This window comes from Camelus ferus, chromosome 12 (assembly GCF_009834535.1).
Source record: "Camelus ferus isolate YT-003-E chromosome 12, BCGSAC_Cfer_1.0, whole genome shotgun sequence".
NCBI classification, from domain to species: Eukaryota; Metazoa; Chordata; class Mammalia; order Artiodactyla; family Camelidae; genus Camelus; species Camelus ferus.
In genome coordinates, this window is record NC_045707.1 from 31,966,099 (window position 1) to 31,983,259 (window position 17,161).

At 40.0% G+C, this 17,161-nt stretch overlaps 2 protein-coding genes across 8 annotated transcripts in view; one reads left to right on the forward strand and one right to left on the reverse strand.

Moving 5' to 3' along the window:
• The window catches only part of SRGAP1 (SLIT-ROBO Rho GTPase activating protein 1), a 250,031-nt gene that overhangs the window by 185,921 nt on the left and 46,949 nt on the right, over nucleotides 1-17,161 (forward strand). Inside the window, 2 exon segments of the mRNA XM_006192367.3 lie at nucleotides 10,057-10,254; nucleotides 10,977-11,061. Of these exon segments, the coding sequence (XP_006192429.1) occupies nucleotides 10,057-10,254; nucleotides 10,977-11,061 (283 nt within the window).
• Nucleotides 4,835-17,161, reverse strand: part of LOC106730627 — a 56,345-nt gene continuing 44,018 nt past the window's right edge. For 2 of the 7 annotated variants that reach the window (XR_004324605.1, XR_004324598.1), the window contains 6 exons: nucleotides 16,479-16,611; nucleotides 11,676-12,150; nucleotides 9,675-9,772; nucleotides 9,308-9,404; nucleotides 6,750-7,027; nucleotides 4,835-6,654 (listed from right to left, as the gene is read on the reverse strand). Coding sequence is in view for 1 of the 7 variants with exons in the window: in XM_032493323.1 (XP_032349214.1) it covers nucleotides 6,482-6,654; nucleotides 6,750-7,027; nucleotides 16,479-16,611 (584 nt within the window). In the remaining 6 variants the exon portion in view is untranslated. The remainder of the gene's footprint in view (nucleotides 6,655-6,749; nucleotides 7,028-9,307; nucleotides 9,405-9,674; nucleotides 9,773-11,675; nucleotides 12,151-16,478; nucleotides 16,612-17,161) is intronic. The other 5 variants (XR_004324600.1, XR_004324601.1, XR_004324602.1 and 2 more) reach the window with 5 other exon arrangements.

A 17,161-nucleotide genomic window follows, 5' to 3' on the forward strand; every position in this document is an offset into this window, starting at 1 on the left:
ATTTATAGGAACCCAAATCAAACTTAGTTGAGTCAGAAAGTTCACTTACTGTCAGTATTTGCAGTCGGCTCTGTGGTGATTGGCCCTGTGTCCACCCAATATCATCAGGAACCTCTCTCTCCATCACTTCGAAGTGATATCTTCATGTATGTTGGTAGGAGGTCTCCCCCTGCCCACTGCATTGGAAGATCCAGGACCACGTGGTCCCTATAGCTTGACTATCTCACCCCATTCCAGCATCCTGAACTCTGAAATGGGATGTTTCATTGTCCTGACTTTAGTCACGCGTACTTCTGGACCAACCATGACATCCAGGAAATGAGATTCTGTCATTGGCCAGCCTAGGTTTTGTGTCCATACATAGAACTGTTTGACAGCCCCAAAGGAAATATATATTTCTAGAGGCAAACAGTTTCCAAAAGGAAGGAATGTGGGACAGAAAGGAAAAAACAACAGTTCACTCTTGATAAAATAAATGACCAAAATTCACTTTAATACCCTCTTTTGTTCTAATCCCACTGAGATGTTTTGACCCATGTGAATGTGTGTGTGTGCCTGTTGAGAAAGAGTGCCGTGTTTCTAGACCTGTATAGTTCGGTCAGAACCCGTTGCAGCCTTTCTGCCTTCTGTTCTTTCTAGAAGAACCAAACCACCCCTTATTCAAACATGTGTATTTAAGATGCAACCAGTGTGATTAAGGCTTCAGTCTCTGTGTAAATTCCCACTAATGAGCCTTTCTAAGGGAAAGCTGTTGCTTTCCTTGAGGTGTTTTTAGAGCTTAGAGTTTTGGCAGGGCATCACAAAACACTCACCTAATGCAGTTTACTGGATCCTATTAGACCCTCGGTTTGTTTGCCTAGTGACTTCCAATTTTTTTTTTCATGCATATACTCTCGCGGTTTTATTGGGAAACAGTCTCCAAACTCTAGGAAAACAGTGTTTTATACACAAGGTCAAAGCTGGCAGCCCACAGGCCTGTTTTGTTTGGCTCCCACAGTTTGGACCTGTTAAAAATGTGGAAGTCTGGCAACTCTGGCTCTGTGTGGCCTCGTGAAGGGAAAGGCGGGGGTACTTGAATTCCACTTCGCCATAGTCATTCAGCTCCTGATTTTCTTACATTGGCCTGCTCCATTTATGTTGCCTGTCTGGCCCCCGCAGCCCTCTGGGTTTGTGACCTTAGTGTGCACATCCCTTTGGGCATAAAGTGTCTTTATAAACTGATAGAGGCAGACAGTGCTTTCTGAGGATTAATTTTTCCAAATTTACTGTAGAAACAAATGAACTGCATGGTCCTGATGTTTCTTGTGAACATGACAAGTGGTTTATGATTCTTGGATTTGGAACCAATTCACTGTAGCCGATGAAAGTAAGATTTAAATTGGATTTGTGACAGCCAGTAGATTTCCATAGGTGTGGAAAGAGGGAGAGATGTTTCAGTATGTTTCTAGGTTAGAGAAGAGAGCAGTTTGGTTATCACCCAGGTGAAGCTGAAATCATATGACGAGAGGCATCAAGAGGCAACTTAAAGAGTTTCGATACTGTAGGTCCGTTCATTTCAGGACAATAAATATTTATCGAGCGATTTCTACATTCCACGTGTTTTGCCAGGTGTGGAAAGTACAGAGATGAATAAGTCACAGTTAGCATCTGTCCAGAGCGAGGAGCAGTCTACAACAAGCCGTTTATACAGTGTGAAAAATAAGGGACCTAACTTGGGAACAACATTAGCAACCGTTGCTGATTTGGGGTCCCTGTGTAGCACTTTTCTCCACCGTAAATAAGGAATTTGCCTGATAGGCGGGCAGAAAACTGACACCTTGGTATCAAACCACAATATTCAAATAAAGAAACACATATGTAATTCTTCCTCTGCCCAAGCTTGTATATACTTGTAAAGCCCAAAATTTACTGGAAAGAGTTAAGTTAACTAAAAATAATGATGACTGCCCAGTGAAAAGATTAGAATTGAGGGAGAATTTCATCCAAGCTTACAGAAATGGGGATTGAGCAGCTAAATAGAACATGAACCTTTTCACCAAATCTTGGACAACTATAAATGGAGGGAGTGTATAGCTCAGTGGTAGAGTATGTGCTTAGCATGCACAGGATCCTGAGTTCAATCCCCAGTACCTCCATTTATAGATAGATAGATAGATAGATAGATAGATAGATAGATAGATAGATAGGTAGGTAGGTAGATAAATAGGGAAAAATAAAGGGCACCACTTAAAACTGTAGGAGGCCTTCTTCAAAGGAAGTTTCCATGCTAAGAGCTTATAGACTGTGTCTGGCCACAGAGAAATTTTTTTGCTCCACAGTGCTTGATTTTTTTTTTTTAATTATCGTTATTTAATAATTGGAAGTTTTGGGGGAAGAGTATAGCTCAAGCAGTAGAGTGCATGCTTAGCATGCACAAACAAGGTCCTGGGTTCAATCCCCAGTACCTCCTGTAAACATACATACAGACGTACATACATACATAAATAAATTAATTACCCCCAAAAAATAAAAATAAATTAAAAAAAATAATTGGAAGTTTTGCATAAAAATTTGGATATCCAGCTTCTAAAAAATTAGATTTTATCGTGCTAGACCTGCATTTCTGAAGGCCAATAACTGGCTTGAGCTGAGCAGTACATACTCCCCTTCAGCACAGAGCATATGCTTCCTGTTTGCCATGCTCCCCACCCAGCCCACTTGCCTATGTTCATTACTTGCCTGGCCCTGGAAGATTATGTGAGTTGGCAGCACCTGCCTTAAAACAAAGAAAAGAGAGCAGTAAGCATTTGTGAAACGGCCCCAGTATACTCATAAGTAGTAAAACCTGAAAGTAAAGGTGTGAGAAGGGCTTGATTAAATCTGTGGTTGATGCAAATTCATAATGGATTCTGACATTTATTGTCACTTCACAACTTTACATTTGCCTGTTAAACTTTTTTAAACGAGCTTTCAGTTCCATTACACTGTAAGTTTACAGTTCCCACTTCCAGTCAGCTGGTCCACAAATATTTATTGGTGTCCCATGTGTATTGTGCCCATAGCATTAGAGCAGAGCCTGCTGCCCACACAACTAACTCTATTCCCAATTTTTTTGTTTTCCTTTTTTTATTTAAAAGCGTAACTTTTTATTAAAACTCTGAAATGCAACATTAATAAACATTGCTTTTTAAGGCAACATCTTGAAAGTAACCTAAATCTAAATGATCATTTATACCTTTCTCACTATAAACATTTTCCAGACTCTTTCCAACCTAATGTTACACAGCCTTGTCCAGTTTCTCCAAGTTTATTGTTCGAGTGAAATAGGTGAGGGAGATTAAGAGATACAAACTTCCAGTTACAAAATAAATGAATCACAAGAATGAAATGTACAGAATGAGGAATATAGTCAGAAATTACATATCTTTGTGATACGTGACAGATGGTAACTAGACTTAAGATGGTGATCATTTTGTAATGTATAGAAATATCAAATGTACACCAGGAACTAACATGGTGTCTGGATCAATTATACTTCAAAACCAGACAAACTTATCAAAAAAGAGAGGGGGTGGGGAGAGGGGGAATTGGTTGAAGATGGTAAAAATGCTACAAGCTTCCAGTTATAGGATAAATTATTACTAGGGATGTAATGTACAACATGATTAATATAATTAACACCTCTATGTATTATGTATGCAATTTGTTAAGAGAGTAAATCCTGTTGTCTTTTTTTTCCTTTGTATCAATATGAGATGATGGATGTTCGCTAAACTTACTGTAGTCATCATTTCGTGCTATACGTAAGTCAGACTGATACAGGAAAAAGAATGTGGGGTGAGAGGATGGCTGAGTCCCAGGCCTTGGTTGAGTCTTTGGGACATGCCCCGCCAAGTGTAGGTCCTTGGCTTTCCGCAGGAAAGAAATCAAGAGCGAGCCACAGTTGAGTAAAGGTAAGATTTATTCAGAGAGATACACACTCCACAGAGTGCGGGCCGTCTCAGAAGATGAGGGAGCAAGAGGGCAGGAGGTGTGGTGTTGCTAGTTTTTAATGGGCTGGGGAACTTCATATGCTAGCAAGTGGGAGGATTGTTTCTACTACTTTTGGGAAGGGGCTGGGATTCTCAGGAATTGGGCTACCGCCTACTTTTTGCCCTCGCGGGACCTATGGGCGTGCCACGCTAATCATATATTACAGTGAGAGTATAACGAAGCGCAAGATCGGCTGGAAGTCAAATCTCCCACCATCTTGGACCTCAAGGCCTGTTGGAAGTTGAATCTTCCGCCACCTTGGTGTTAACAGCTGTGTTGTTTCTTGAATGGCTGCGCCCTGCCCCCTTCCTTCCTATCTCAAGATCATTATGCTGTTTACCTTAAACTTATACAGTGCTATCTGCCAATTAATCTCAATAAAACTAGAAGGGAGGGAAGGAAGGAAGAAGGAAAGGGTTTACTTTTAACCTTTGTCATAGGAATGAATTCCTAGTTGTGGGGTCATTCCTGTGGTTTCATTCTTTCCAAGCTAGCCTCTGGAGTAATTCCCCATAATTTGCATTTACTGTTCCTTAGTGTTCCTCATTCCTCTATCTATACAAAGCCGAAAAAAGTAAAGTGAATTGTGTAAGTAAAGCAATTAGACCTTTCTTTTTTTAGGAAAACCTCACTTTTAAGTAGTTTGCCCCATTTTCAGACCACTTGTAATATTTGGTCCAGAAAATAGAGCTTTCATAAACATGTCACTTGTGTTCTATGAGTGTAACCTCCTCTCATATGAAACAACTAGTGTCTCTAAAGTTATACTGGATTTATCCATCAAAGGGAATAGAAAAGAGAGCAGTTTATAATTCTTCAGTTAATTTGCAGCAATGTTTAATGAACATATACATTTTCCTAGCACCATTTAAAATCTTTCACCAATAGTTTACAAGGGAGTATTTCACAGACTGTTCCCAAAATACATTCCTTACACAGGATATCTTCAACAATAGTGAACCAAATTTTAGGCAAACTTGAGATAATTTTCATGGCATGGGTAATTGAGGGAAGTAAATGAAAGTTGGTTTTACCTTCTGTTACCCAAAAACTGGGTTCGCCTCCTGGTGGATATCAAGCCAAAAGACACAACCTAGCCAAAGTGCAGGGGAAGGAAGGATTTATTATTAATTGCAGCAAGTAAGGATAACACCAGGGATCTTTCCCCAAATGGTGTCTCCCCAACAGCAAAACTGGGGAAGTTTTAAGCTAAGAGTATATGCATATTCATGAAGGGGCTTTTTCAGAGGATAATTCAGCATAGAATTGGGAGCAAAGGTCGACAGAGTCCAACCTTTAGTTAATTGAAGTCTGGGGCGTCAACATCATCCTTCTGTCCTCCACCTGGGTGGGACCTTATTTAGTTCCTGTAGAACTCAAAGATATGTTATTATGTATGTTCTCTGAGGAGGAAATAGGACTTTGCTTTAGCACTGTACTATTGTTTGACTGCCTTTTCTCTGTTCTGCATTCTTTTTTTCCCTTAGATCATTCATTACTAAGACCTATTCAAGGACAAGCATTGTGGCCAGGCTTAGATCCCAAAATGGCTTAGACCAAAATGGCTTCTGTTATGTCAAGAAAGCCATGCCTGGTTCTCTTTCTCTGGAGACCCCCTATGCTACCTGCTTATACTTCTAGGGTAGAAAAATCACATTTCCTCCTCAAATTTCCCATAATACCAATAACTCCGGTAGAATCTCAAGTCATGTACATCATTGATCAAAACTTTATGGGCAGTTGTTACATTTTCTAAGACTTTTTTGAAAAATGAGATGTGAAGCTTTATAACCACTTAATCATTGCTGTATCTGAGCTCTCTGTGGCTTTAATTTTATTTTTACTTATTTAAGTGTTTCTTACTTGCATGAAACATTCTCCTGATGAGATTGGCAGTAAAAGCCTAAGTAAAAGATAATTGCCATTTATCCCTTAAATGATGGCACCATCTTGGCCACAGTGGAAAACAGGACCAACTGTTTTTCACTGAAAACACACATTTTTAGAAGCTGTATGTGTTTTGTTTCAAAATAAGCTTTCACTCGCCGAAGGGAGGGCCTTGATCCAGAGGAATACCAAGAGGAATGGGGATACTTTCTAGAAAGTATCTAGAAGTGATTGATGGGACAGGCTATCCTGAAAGGGAAGGCCCGGCCCAGGAGGACCATCAGCAGAGAAGCCACACGTTGTTGGTGTGTGCCGAGCATTTCTCTGGCGTCTGTCGATTTGGAAGGAGGATGACTTCAACGTCCACCATTCGTTCAGTTCATTTTCACAGCTGTGTTAAGACTCTGCTGTGTTCCAGGCACTGGGCTAGTTAATCAGTTGTCCATGAGCTTAAGGCACTCCCACTGGAGATAGAAAACAGGGTCCTCCAAACAGTGCGGTGTAGGTGCTTGTGAGACACGGATTTGGGATCGTGCCCCTCAGACCACTCTTAGGGAAAGGTCCACCCATATGGGTCGTGAATTCAGAGTCCAGACAGGCTGCAGGAAAACAGGCTTTCTGAGGCGGGGCTGCAGCAGAGATGTTGTTGAGGAGCTCTGGGCCATGGTGATGTGCTCTTCTTCAGATTAAGTTGTGTCATTGCTGAGACTGGGTTTTGTTCAAAAGTCAGGCAAGCCTGGTATTTGTGAACATACCCTTCAATACAAGTACACAGATTATGAGTGAATTGGAACTGCTTCATGGGCTCCTACAGGGTCCACAGCTAGGATCAAGGTCAGCCGGCCTCTTACCTGGGACACAAGCAGGTGTGACTCCCCCTGGGTCGCTTGGCAGATAGTGCCGGTAGCAGGACCAAAGCCAAACAGAACTATAGCTGAGTCTGCGAGGGGATGGGCTATTGTCTGCAGCCAGGACCAAAGTTGGCAAGCCTGCCACCTGAGCACAGGCCAGCTTTCTCAAATTGGTCCTCCTCAGTCGTGGCCTCCACCGAGGTTTTGCAAGCTCCTGCCTGGATCTTGAAGCGCCCACAAATGCACTTCTGTCCATGGATGGCTGCCAATTACTGTTGCTGTAGAGGGGTATGAACAGGGGACCTCTTATTCTACCATCTTACTGACGTCACCTCCAAGATGGTGAGTCTTTCATTTAGCCTATAAATGTTTAATGATGACTTCCTTAAATTAACTACTTAATGTTATTTTAAAAATTATCTTTAAGGTGCCTTTTTCGCAGTGTCTATCCTTTGCATTGTGCATATCCTCAGGAATAATGTTTAAGTCTGTTAAATTTTTTTGCCTCCTTTTTAAATTTATTCTATCACATGACCTCTTTAAGCATCTGAATGAGCACTGATTGGTATTGCTTCCCCCTAAACAGTATTGTAATATTAAAAAAAAAATGTAATTGAACATATTTCTAGTTCCTGTAATGGTGGACTGAGTCACTCAGCCAGTTTTGTCACATTTCACTATCCAGGACAAGGTACACGGCCAAGCCTGAAAGCCATGACAGAGGGAACCATATGTTCCCAAAAGGAAGAGCATCAGATATTTTGAATAGAAGAAAAATTCAGTGATTCTGAACTATTATTGCCCCTGATGGCTTGGAAAAATAAATAAACATTCTCTCAGGATGATAACCTCACCCTAGACTTCAGATAACTCTACAAAAAAATGTCCAGCAAAGATAACTAGCTGCATGAGGAGATAAGAAACCATGAGTGGATAGCCAGAAGAAATAACAGACAATAGAAATATACCCACAGGAACCAAATATTGGGATTCTCAGAAACAAACTGGAAAAGAGCTATTTACTGTGTTGAAGGAGGCAAAAGCCAAGCTTAGATTTCAGCAGGGCACTATTATAACCTGTAAACAGTGAAATAACAGATGTGAAAATGAACAGAAATTCTAGAGCTGAGAAACACAGTAACCCAGATTAATAAATCAGTGGATGGTTTTAACATCAGATTAGACACAGCTAAAGAGTGAATTATCAAAATGGAAGGCAAACCAGAAGACAGTAATCAAAATGCAACATGGAACAACAAAAGAATAGAAAACATGAAGAGAAAAGTAAGATACAGACAACATAGATATTTACATACTAATTAAACTCCCAGAAAAAAATTGATGGAAAAGAAAGTAGAGACAATATCTACATAAAGACTGAAATTTTATCAGAGTTTATGAAAAACATCACACAATTCAAGTCCACAAAATTTCCAGGCAGAATATATTTTTAAAATCCTTATCTAGACACATTATAGTGAAGCTGTAGAAAATTAAAAGCATCTGGAGAAAGAAAGCAACATTCATTCAAAGTAGTGATAGGTTGACAGTAAACTCATTCAGCAGGAGCAGGGAAGCCACAAGAAATTCCAGTGATATCTTAAGTGTACTGAAGGAAAATATCTGCCAACCAGAAAAAATACCTTTCATAAATGAAGGTGAAATAAAAGACATTTTTAAATCATCAAAAACAGTTCACCTCCTGCAAACGCATGCTAAAAAGAATTTCCAAAGGGTGCAGTTAAAAATATAAGGAATAGAGAGATCAAAGAATGTAATAAATATATGGGTAAAGCTAAATTAATACTAACAATAACTAATGTCTTGTATTTAAATGTATACTAATATTTATATATATCCTATGTAAATCCTATATAAAATATTATAAAAATAGTATATAAATCAGGAAAAGTAAATGGTTTTAAGGTATTCTAAACTCAGTACATTGTCTAGGAAAAGGATGGAGCTATTTTACATTAGACTTTGATAAGCAAAGGTGGAATATAACCTAATTGTAGAAAATAAATGTGGAAGATAAATTTAAAAGCTCTTAGGACATAACATAGAACACTACCTTTGTGGCCATGAGATAGGAAAATATTCCTATACAGATGCAAAAAGCACTGATTATAAAGGAAAGGATTGGTAAGTTGATTGCATTAAAACCAGAGACTGTTCATCTAGACACAATAGGAAGAGGGGAAAGGCCAGGGCATAGAGTGGGAAAAGATACTTGCAACACATAACTAACAAAAGACATATCCACATTAAATCAGTAAGAGGAACTCATCACCCAATAGAAGATCGAACAAGAGATGTAAACTGTTTCCAAGAGAGAAAATCTGCATTGCCTTAAACATATGATACTGTGCTCAATCTCAGCCATCAGAGAAATGCATATGGAAACCACAATGAGATACCACTACACACCCAACACAAGGGTTTAAATTTTTAGAACTGACAATACCAACTTTTGAGGATTTGGGGTGAGAGGAACTCCTGCTGTGCTGGTGGGAATGCACATTAGAACAGTGATTTTAGGTAACAGTCTGTCATACCCAGTAAGCAGCAATTCTACTCAAGTATGTGTGGCCCAGCAGCAGTGTGTTCACAGCAGTATCATTCATAGTGGCCCCCAAACCAGAAATAAGTCATCTGTCAACAGTAAGAGGGATGAACTATGATATATTATTTTTACAATGAATATGCAACAATGAAATACTGTACTCACAAGAAATGAATAAATCTTACTACATAGAGTTGAACAAAAGAAGCAAGACAAAAATCATACATGCTATAGGATTCCATTTATATGGTTAAAAAGGGCAAAACCGACACATGTTAGAAGTCAGGATAGTGGCTACCTTTGAGGAGGAGGAAAGTGCGCGTGGTGATTGGGAGATGCTTAAGACACTAATAGTGTACCGTATTTCTTGATGTAGAGAGTGTGTTCACTTCACAGAGCTGCACACTCATGGTCCGTGCATTTTTCCATATGTAATTTCACTTGCATGAAAAAGATCCTTTAAAATAGAAAATGTGATTGAGAGAGTACCCACTGACCCATGAGATTTATAAGAACTCAAAATATGAAGTGATAGCCTCCTTCGGGTCATTTTGAAGAAAGCCTCTCCTCATATTGCTGATATGGGATATTGTTTACCCATCTCTCTCCCCTGACAGACTCTGACCTCTTGAGGGCAGAGCCTGTGTCCCCGTCCTTGCCTGGCAGAGTGGTTTCCCCCTGAGGGTTTGTGGGATGCACGAGATGACTGTAGTAACACGAGGAACGCGTGCTTGTTCCCAGGTTAAGAAAACAACGGAGGCCACCTTGCAGACGATACAAGATATGGTCACCATCGAGGACTACGACGTCTCTGAGTGCTTCCAGCACAGTCGCTCCACAGAGTCTGTGAAGTCCACCGTGTCTGAGACCTACCTGAGTAAGCCCAGCATCGCCAAGAGGAGGGCGAACCAGCAGGAGACCGAGCAGTTCTACTTCATGGTGCGCCTGCTGCTCCCCCAGCACGCCCGGGGCTCCGATCTGGGGGCCCCAAACACTGCTTCCAGATCGGAATCACCTGGGGCTCTTTATTAAAATCCAGACTCCAGTCTCCCCTCAGAGCTCCAGTTCAGTGAGTCTGGGATAGGGTTTAGGAGATAGTACTTTTTTTTTCCTTAAATTTTGACAGTGTATTTTATTTAACCCAATACATCAAAATACTATCCTTTGAACAGGTCATCAATATGACAGTTACTTTTTAACACCTTTATTGTGGTATGATTCCTGTACAGTAAACTACACATATTTCACATGTACAATTTGATGAATTTTGATAGATGTGTACACCAACGAAACCACACCACAAGATAGCTTACATTTCCATCAAGGAGGTGGTAGGTTTTTTAAAAGCTTCTCAGGTAATTCTGATACACAGACACATTTAAAGATGACTGCTCTAAAACTGAAGTTTTAAAGTGTAATGAACATGCACGTCACCAGGAGATCTTGTTAAGATGTAGTTTCTGATTCCAGTAGGTCTGGGGAGGGAGTCTGCACCTCTGGTCAGTTGATGCTGCAGGTCAGCATCAGACCACACTTTGAGTTGCAAGTTTCCAGGATTTAGAAGCTAAAAATGGTGGGATTTTAAATAACCTATAGGAAGTTCCATGACATGGAGCCATCTTTAAAAAAGGTAAAATGGTATCTTTCCTTTCCTTTTGCAGAAACTCAGAGAGTATTTGGAGGGTAGCAATCTCATCACAAAACTTCAAGCCAAACATGACTTGTTGCAGAGGACCCTTGGAGAAGGTCAGTCAATTGACGTATGTCGGGGGATGACCTGGATTATATGTTATGTCTTGTGTGTGTTCCACGAAGATTCTGAACCACAGATTGGTGCTGGCAGAAGCAGAGAACACTACAGGTTTAGATCTGACTTTATCTGTGTCTGTAATAATCACGTTCTCCCTGGAACTGTTTTCTTTATAAGCTTGGTGCTAACCTTGAGGAAGAACAGTGAAATCTAGGGAGGCTGAAAAGCCAGGAACGAGCTCCAGAGGAAGGATCTTCAGGGCACAGTGCCCCTAAGAACAGAGAAGTTGGAAGGAGCTGTACCTGCTCCCACGGGCAGACCACACCCACCATCCCCAAGTCACTTCCTTTCCTTGTTGGACTTCCCTACCCTTCCAGCTCCACTTTGTTTAAGTGGGCTGGTGTTTGTTGTCCCGGCTAGTGCCTTTTTGGGCCCTAGAAACCAGTTAAACCAGTTTGGGAGATCCACCCCTCCTCCCCCCCACCCCCCACCCCCGCCGCCCCGCCAACCCGCTTTCAGTAGGCGTTGGTTTTAGTTGAGAAACAATCTAATTCTGTTAAGCATATTGCTTTATCTAATAATCACAGAAACAACAATAGCTACCACTTACACAAGGCTTTCTTTGTGCCACACATTGTTCTGAGCTGCGTATTTAGCTGGGCACTATTAATTTCCCCATTGGTGGAAAACTGAGGAGAGAAAAAGGGATTATAGGCAAAAGGGACATCACCGATGGTACTGTTTCTCTTTTCATCTTCATGAAATTTAAAAGGAAAAAAGATAAACACAAGCAAAGTGCCTGTCCTAAGTAGTTCATAGTCTGTAGCACATTTAATTAGCTTTTATTCACATTGGATCTTGCTGGAAGTTATAAAAAGGGGAAGAGAATACAGATGGGAGAGGAAAATGAGGGGACTGAGTGAGTGAATAACTCTGGCCAAAAAGAGTTTGCTCTCTTGACCTAAACTCTTGCCTCCTGCCATTTCCTTACCCATAAAGCAGTGTTTCCATCACCTTATCTTCTGTTTCCTCCAAAGAACCTATTATCCTCAGGGAGTGTCCACATGGAGAAAGGTCATCATAACCTGAAACTCCACATATTGCAGTTAGGATGCCAGACTCTGAGATAAAAGGCCGATTTCACTTAGAAAAAAAAATTAGCATTTAAAGTCCTAAAAAGTGTCTTGAAAAGTAAAGTAACCCAATACAGTGTACAAACCTTCATTAGATTGTGAATCAGAAAGCAAAAGTGATCAAATGCTTTTTAGGGACAGTTGGGGAAATTTAAATATTGGCTGTATATATATGATTTTTTCCTGAACTAGGAAAAAAGATCTGTATAAGAGGGAAAGAGAATGAAATAAAGCCATTATAGCAGTATGTTAACAATTGGGAAATCTAAGTGAAGAGTATATGAGTGTTCCCTGCACTAGTCTTTCGATTCTTCTGTAACAGAAATTAGAATTTATTAAAAAAAAAAAAAGAAAGAAAAGCTCCTTTTAAAATTTGAATAGTTGTCTTCCCTTAGCAATTGTCTCTTTTTTTTTTCTTTTTTCTTCTCATAATATCATGTAAAGTCTTTTTTTTCTTTTTTCCATTTTTCAAGAATGCCTGATATTTCAGTGATGTTCCAAGGTCAGTTTCCAGCCCCAAAGCATAAATTATCTTAAGTGCAGATAAATGCTTACAGGCACCAAGTCCTTCCCTACAGGACTGGAGATGCCGCTTTAGAGATTGTGAGTTGGAGGGAATTCAGCAGTGGGTGAATTCATTCTTGGCACTGCATGCAGAAACGCGTTAATACGCTTGGGGTCACATTCTGAAACTTAGATGGTACTTATTCTGCATAGATTCCCTTACACGTCCTGGAGAGAAAGCCCCAACGGTTGATATTATTTTACATGCCATTATTGGATGGGGCTATATTTTAGACAGTTCGCTCAGTCCATGCGCCAGATTCCATCTTGAGCTGCTGACCTATATCTAAAGCTGAATTAACACTTCATGAACACTATGCCAAGATTTCTTTCTTTTTTTTTTTTTTAACGATTTTTTTTTCTCTTTCTTCTTTATGGAGGGGAGGTAATTGGGTTTCTTTACTTATATTTGGAGGAGGTACTGGGGATTGAACCCAGGACCTCGTGCATGCTAAGCATGCACTCTGCCGCTTGAGCTATACCCTCCCCTTCTATGCCAGGATTTCTTTATCTTGCAATTTCTCTCAGTGGTTTCTGGTGTCCTAGTGACACAAGCTGTGTTCAGATGTACCAGGCATTCACGGGACTGGAATTATTCTACATAAGAAAACGGATGCTTCTCCTCTGGTGGCAGTAGACACACACTGGTTGCAGACCTCTCTGCTCCCCAGCCCTGCCCCACGTGCAGGCTTGGCAGCTCTGCCCAGTTGAAAAGCTGAGCATGGAAGACATGCCCCACCTTTTAGCTTGGCCATTGTAAGCCCGTTGGCTTTCCATGCAAGCCTGTTTGCATTAATAGGTTTACACCAAAGGAGACCAGGAAAGTTAATGGCCCCTGTCCCACAGTGAGATTATCCAATGGTGAGTCCTTATGAAGGGATCCAACTCAGCGTTTGGCTAAATAAGGTTAATAGCGCAGGATTAAACGGTGTGTTTAGGGCCAGTCCTGACTTTTTATATAGAAATCACATCTCTGAGTTATTACTAGGCTCACTGCTACAAAAACTGCCTTCATAGTTAAAACAAATAGAGCCTAACCCGGGGATTTAGCCGTTGATCGTACACAGCTGAGACTGTAACTACAGACATGTGTTTGGCCTGTCTTACTGCTCGCTTTTGGCAGGCTACCAGTGGCCCAGTAAGTCCTTTGATTTACAACATCGCGAAGCAGCTAGACTGGGCTCTTAAAGTGGCACTGTCAAAATTCGGAATTCCAAATCATAGAAACACATAGCACATTGTTAAAGTCGTCATCATCTCCATCCTTCTGCAACACCACTGTATCATTTTGTGATGTCATTTGCTTTTAAATGTGAGAAGTTAAATCGAGCACGGTAAATGAGCTATATGTCTGTAAAAGCTGAGGCACCGAAATTTTTTTCTTTTTCAATAATGAGCCTTAGTGTTCACGCTGGCTTCTTTGTGTGCAGCATTTGGAGTTATGGGGGTGTCAATATCAGTGTAATTTTTGCTAAACATAGAAAATCTAACATGGGAAGCTGAGTCCCATGTTATATTATTTCTAGCCCTGGGCATGAGGTTTCTGACAAAGGAATTAAATAGATTATCCTCACTCAATCCATTGTCAGTCTTTCAGTAAGGGTACAAATATACTTTCAAAAGAAGCTGATTGTGAGCTAATTATGTTTTTCAGAAAAGCACTGCGGTAGTTGGTATTATTTTTAAGGAAGAGAAAGGACTGGAAAGTAATGCCAAGAGTTCTTATCAATCATTCATTAGGGACAAAATCCAGGGTGCCTGTATTTGGTTTGAGCTGTGCACACTTTAAATATTTTATCTGGTTTCAGGACTCAAGTTGCCACCAAACTATATTTTGGTTTTCCCTTTGACTCTGTGGACATAAAATACATTTGGGCATAGAAGATAACTCACTTCCTAATTCTCAAGTAAAATTTTAAGAGTGGTCAAAATAGGTGTTTGTACTAAGAACGAGATAATCGCAGGTCATGAGTCGGTTTTTTTCCTTCCAAATGGCTTGTACTGGGGTGGGAGGAGCTGTCTGTTGTTTTTAATAATTAAGTAGCCTTCCACAGAAAGTGAAATCTAATCCTCAGACCACTGGAAGCTTTCACATTTCTCTGGGAAGCAGACTCTTCTAAGCTTGTGTGTTATTGATCTATTAATGATGATACTGATTAAAAAGTAAAACCTCACTCATCAGTTAAGACACACTCAGTACTATTAGCAGAAAAAAACGATGGGTGTGGTGGTGGCGGTTAGGCTATGAATGATAGTTCTTGCAAAGCTTGCTCTTGGTTCATTAATCAAAATGTATCTTTTAAAGGTTTTTAATTTTTATCAAATACTATTAACCATGGATGGATGGAGCAAATTGATTTTAAGCCATTTTATAGATGATCTTTTTCTAAATCTAGAGAATATTTGGTCGGGATATTTTAACAAAAATAGCAAAATTTCCAAGTTGTAAAGCGTTTAATTTCTAAAGAATTATCATTGACATCTTTTTCATAGAATCACTTGAAAGTTATTAACCTCTGTGATTCCGCTTTGTTATCGATATTTATTAAATCTGTTTAATAATCTATTTACTTTATTAAATCTTCAGTATTTTGTATTTAGCTTTAGCCATAGTGAGGCAGACAGATGTGTAAACTTGTCCCTACCTGTCTTCTAGGATCTTTCAGAGTGTTTGCTGGGTGTAAAAGAAAGACTTACATTTTACAGTATGTTATTTGGCAGCTTAGGTGTAGAATTAAAGGAAACCTGTACCAGACCTGCCACATACTAACATTGTGACCATGGGCAAGTCACTTGCTCTCTGTATGTTCAGTCTCTTCTGTAAAATAAAAATAGTAATAGTATCTACTTCATAAAGTTGTAGTGAAAATTGTGAGTTACCATATAGAAAGTGCTTAGAACAGTGTCCAATAAATGTTAGACATCATTGATGTTTTTATTCTTGTTACAAACACATATGTTTTATGTCATACTTGCATGTTGTAATAAAGCGTGCAACGTGACAGAATACAGTACAGCACAAGCCAGCTATTTTGTCTGCCCTTAATCCTTTATTCACTTCACTGACTCACCTGGGTGACCTCAGCTAGGTCCCGTGGCCCCAGCACAGCCTAAAGGGGAGCAACTCTTAAATCTTAATCTCCAGCCCTGTCTTCTGTCTGTGCTTTAACCCTGTAGAGCTGGCTTCCTGCAGAAGGATATCCTGTAAGACACCACCTTCAGCTCACTTTCTGCCCCCTCCACTTTCTAATAGACCTTCTCTGCCACTTAGGAATAGCTATAAAATCTTCTGGTGATCTGCGTCCACCGTCTCTTTTCTTGTCCCCCAAAGTAGCAGAAGTCCAGCAAAAGGAAGGGACTTAGAGTTAAATGATAAGCAGAACTGGGGAGCAGAATCAAAATCGGACTCTTCTCTACCCCGGCCCCAACTCCACGTCATGGCCAAGGACTGATTCTGCCACGATGTACAGTGGCCTGGATCTGGGTTGAGAAAGGTATTCTCTGCTGTGAACTTTTGCCCCCTGTTTAGTAAACAGATACTAGTCAAATACTTTATGATACTTGTTATTCAAAAGTAGAGGATAGAGTAAAAGGCTGTTGCAGCCTGAAGGCGTTCACTGACCCTTCCCAACAAGTCAGCTCTCTCGACAATTGTTTCATTGGTATTGTCCCGCAAGTCTGAGTCACAGCATTGTGAAATGATGGGCTGGTCTCACCTGTTTGTGCTGCCGCATGACCGACCCTTCTCTGCCGGCTGTATTTTCAAGCTGTTGCAGGACCCTATCATCATTTTGCAAACAGGCCATTTGAATGGTTCAACTCTTCCGCACCCGTTCCTGCTGCTCCACCCTAAATATAAGAACAAACAGCAACCAGAGACACATTCAAACTTGAAATTAGCTTAGATTGTAGGAGCACCACATAAATATCAAGCTATTGTTTTAAAACAAGTCAAGAAGCACGAATGTATAAGAACCTCGTGTTTTAAAAGACAGAATTCTGTGAAAGCTTACAAGTTGGTGGAATGTAGCATAATTTAATGTCCTTGCACTTTAATATTTGCAGATGTCATTTCTGATTGTAAAATGCAACTTCTCTCCCTGATTTCATTTTATGGAAAGAATACAAATTTAATCTAAAGGAAATAGAGTTCTCGTAACTCTACTTGACTCCCTAACTTCTCCCCTACCAGTATCCATCAAGACAAAAAGAATAACTAACATGCAAATCTTGGATGTTTTTTATTTGTGTTTCATCTTTGAACTCATAGTTAAGATCAAGCAGCTAATTCTTGTTTTAAAAAAATTAAAATTTAAAAGCATTAAACTCCTGCCTCAAATACCAAGTGAAATATGTTTCTCTCATCTGTGGAATTTATTAAATTTTATGTATAGAGTTT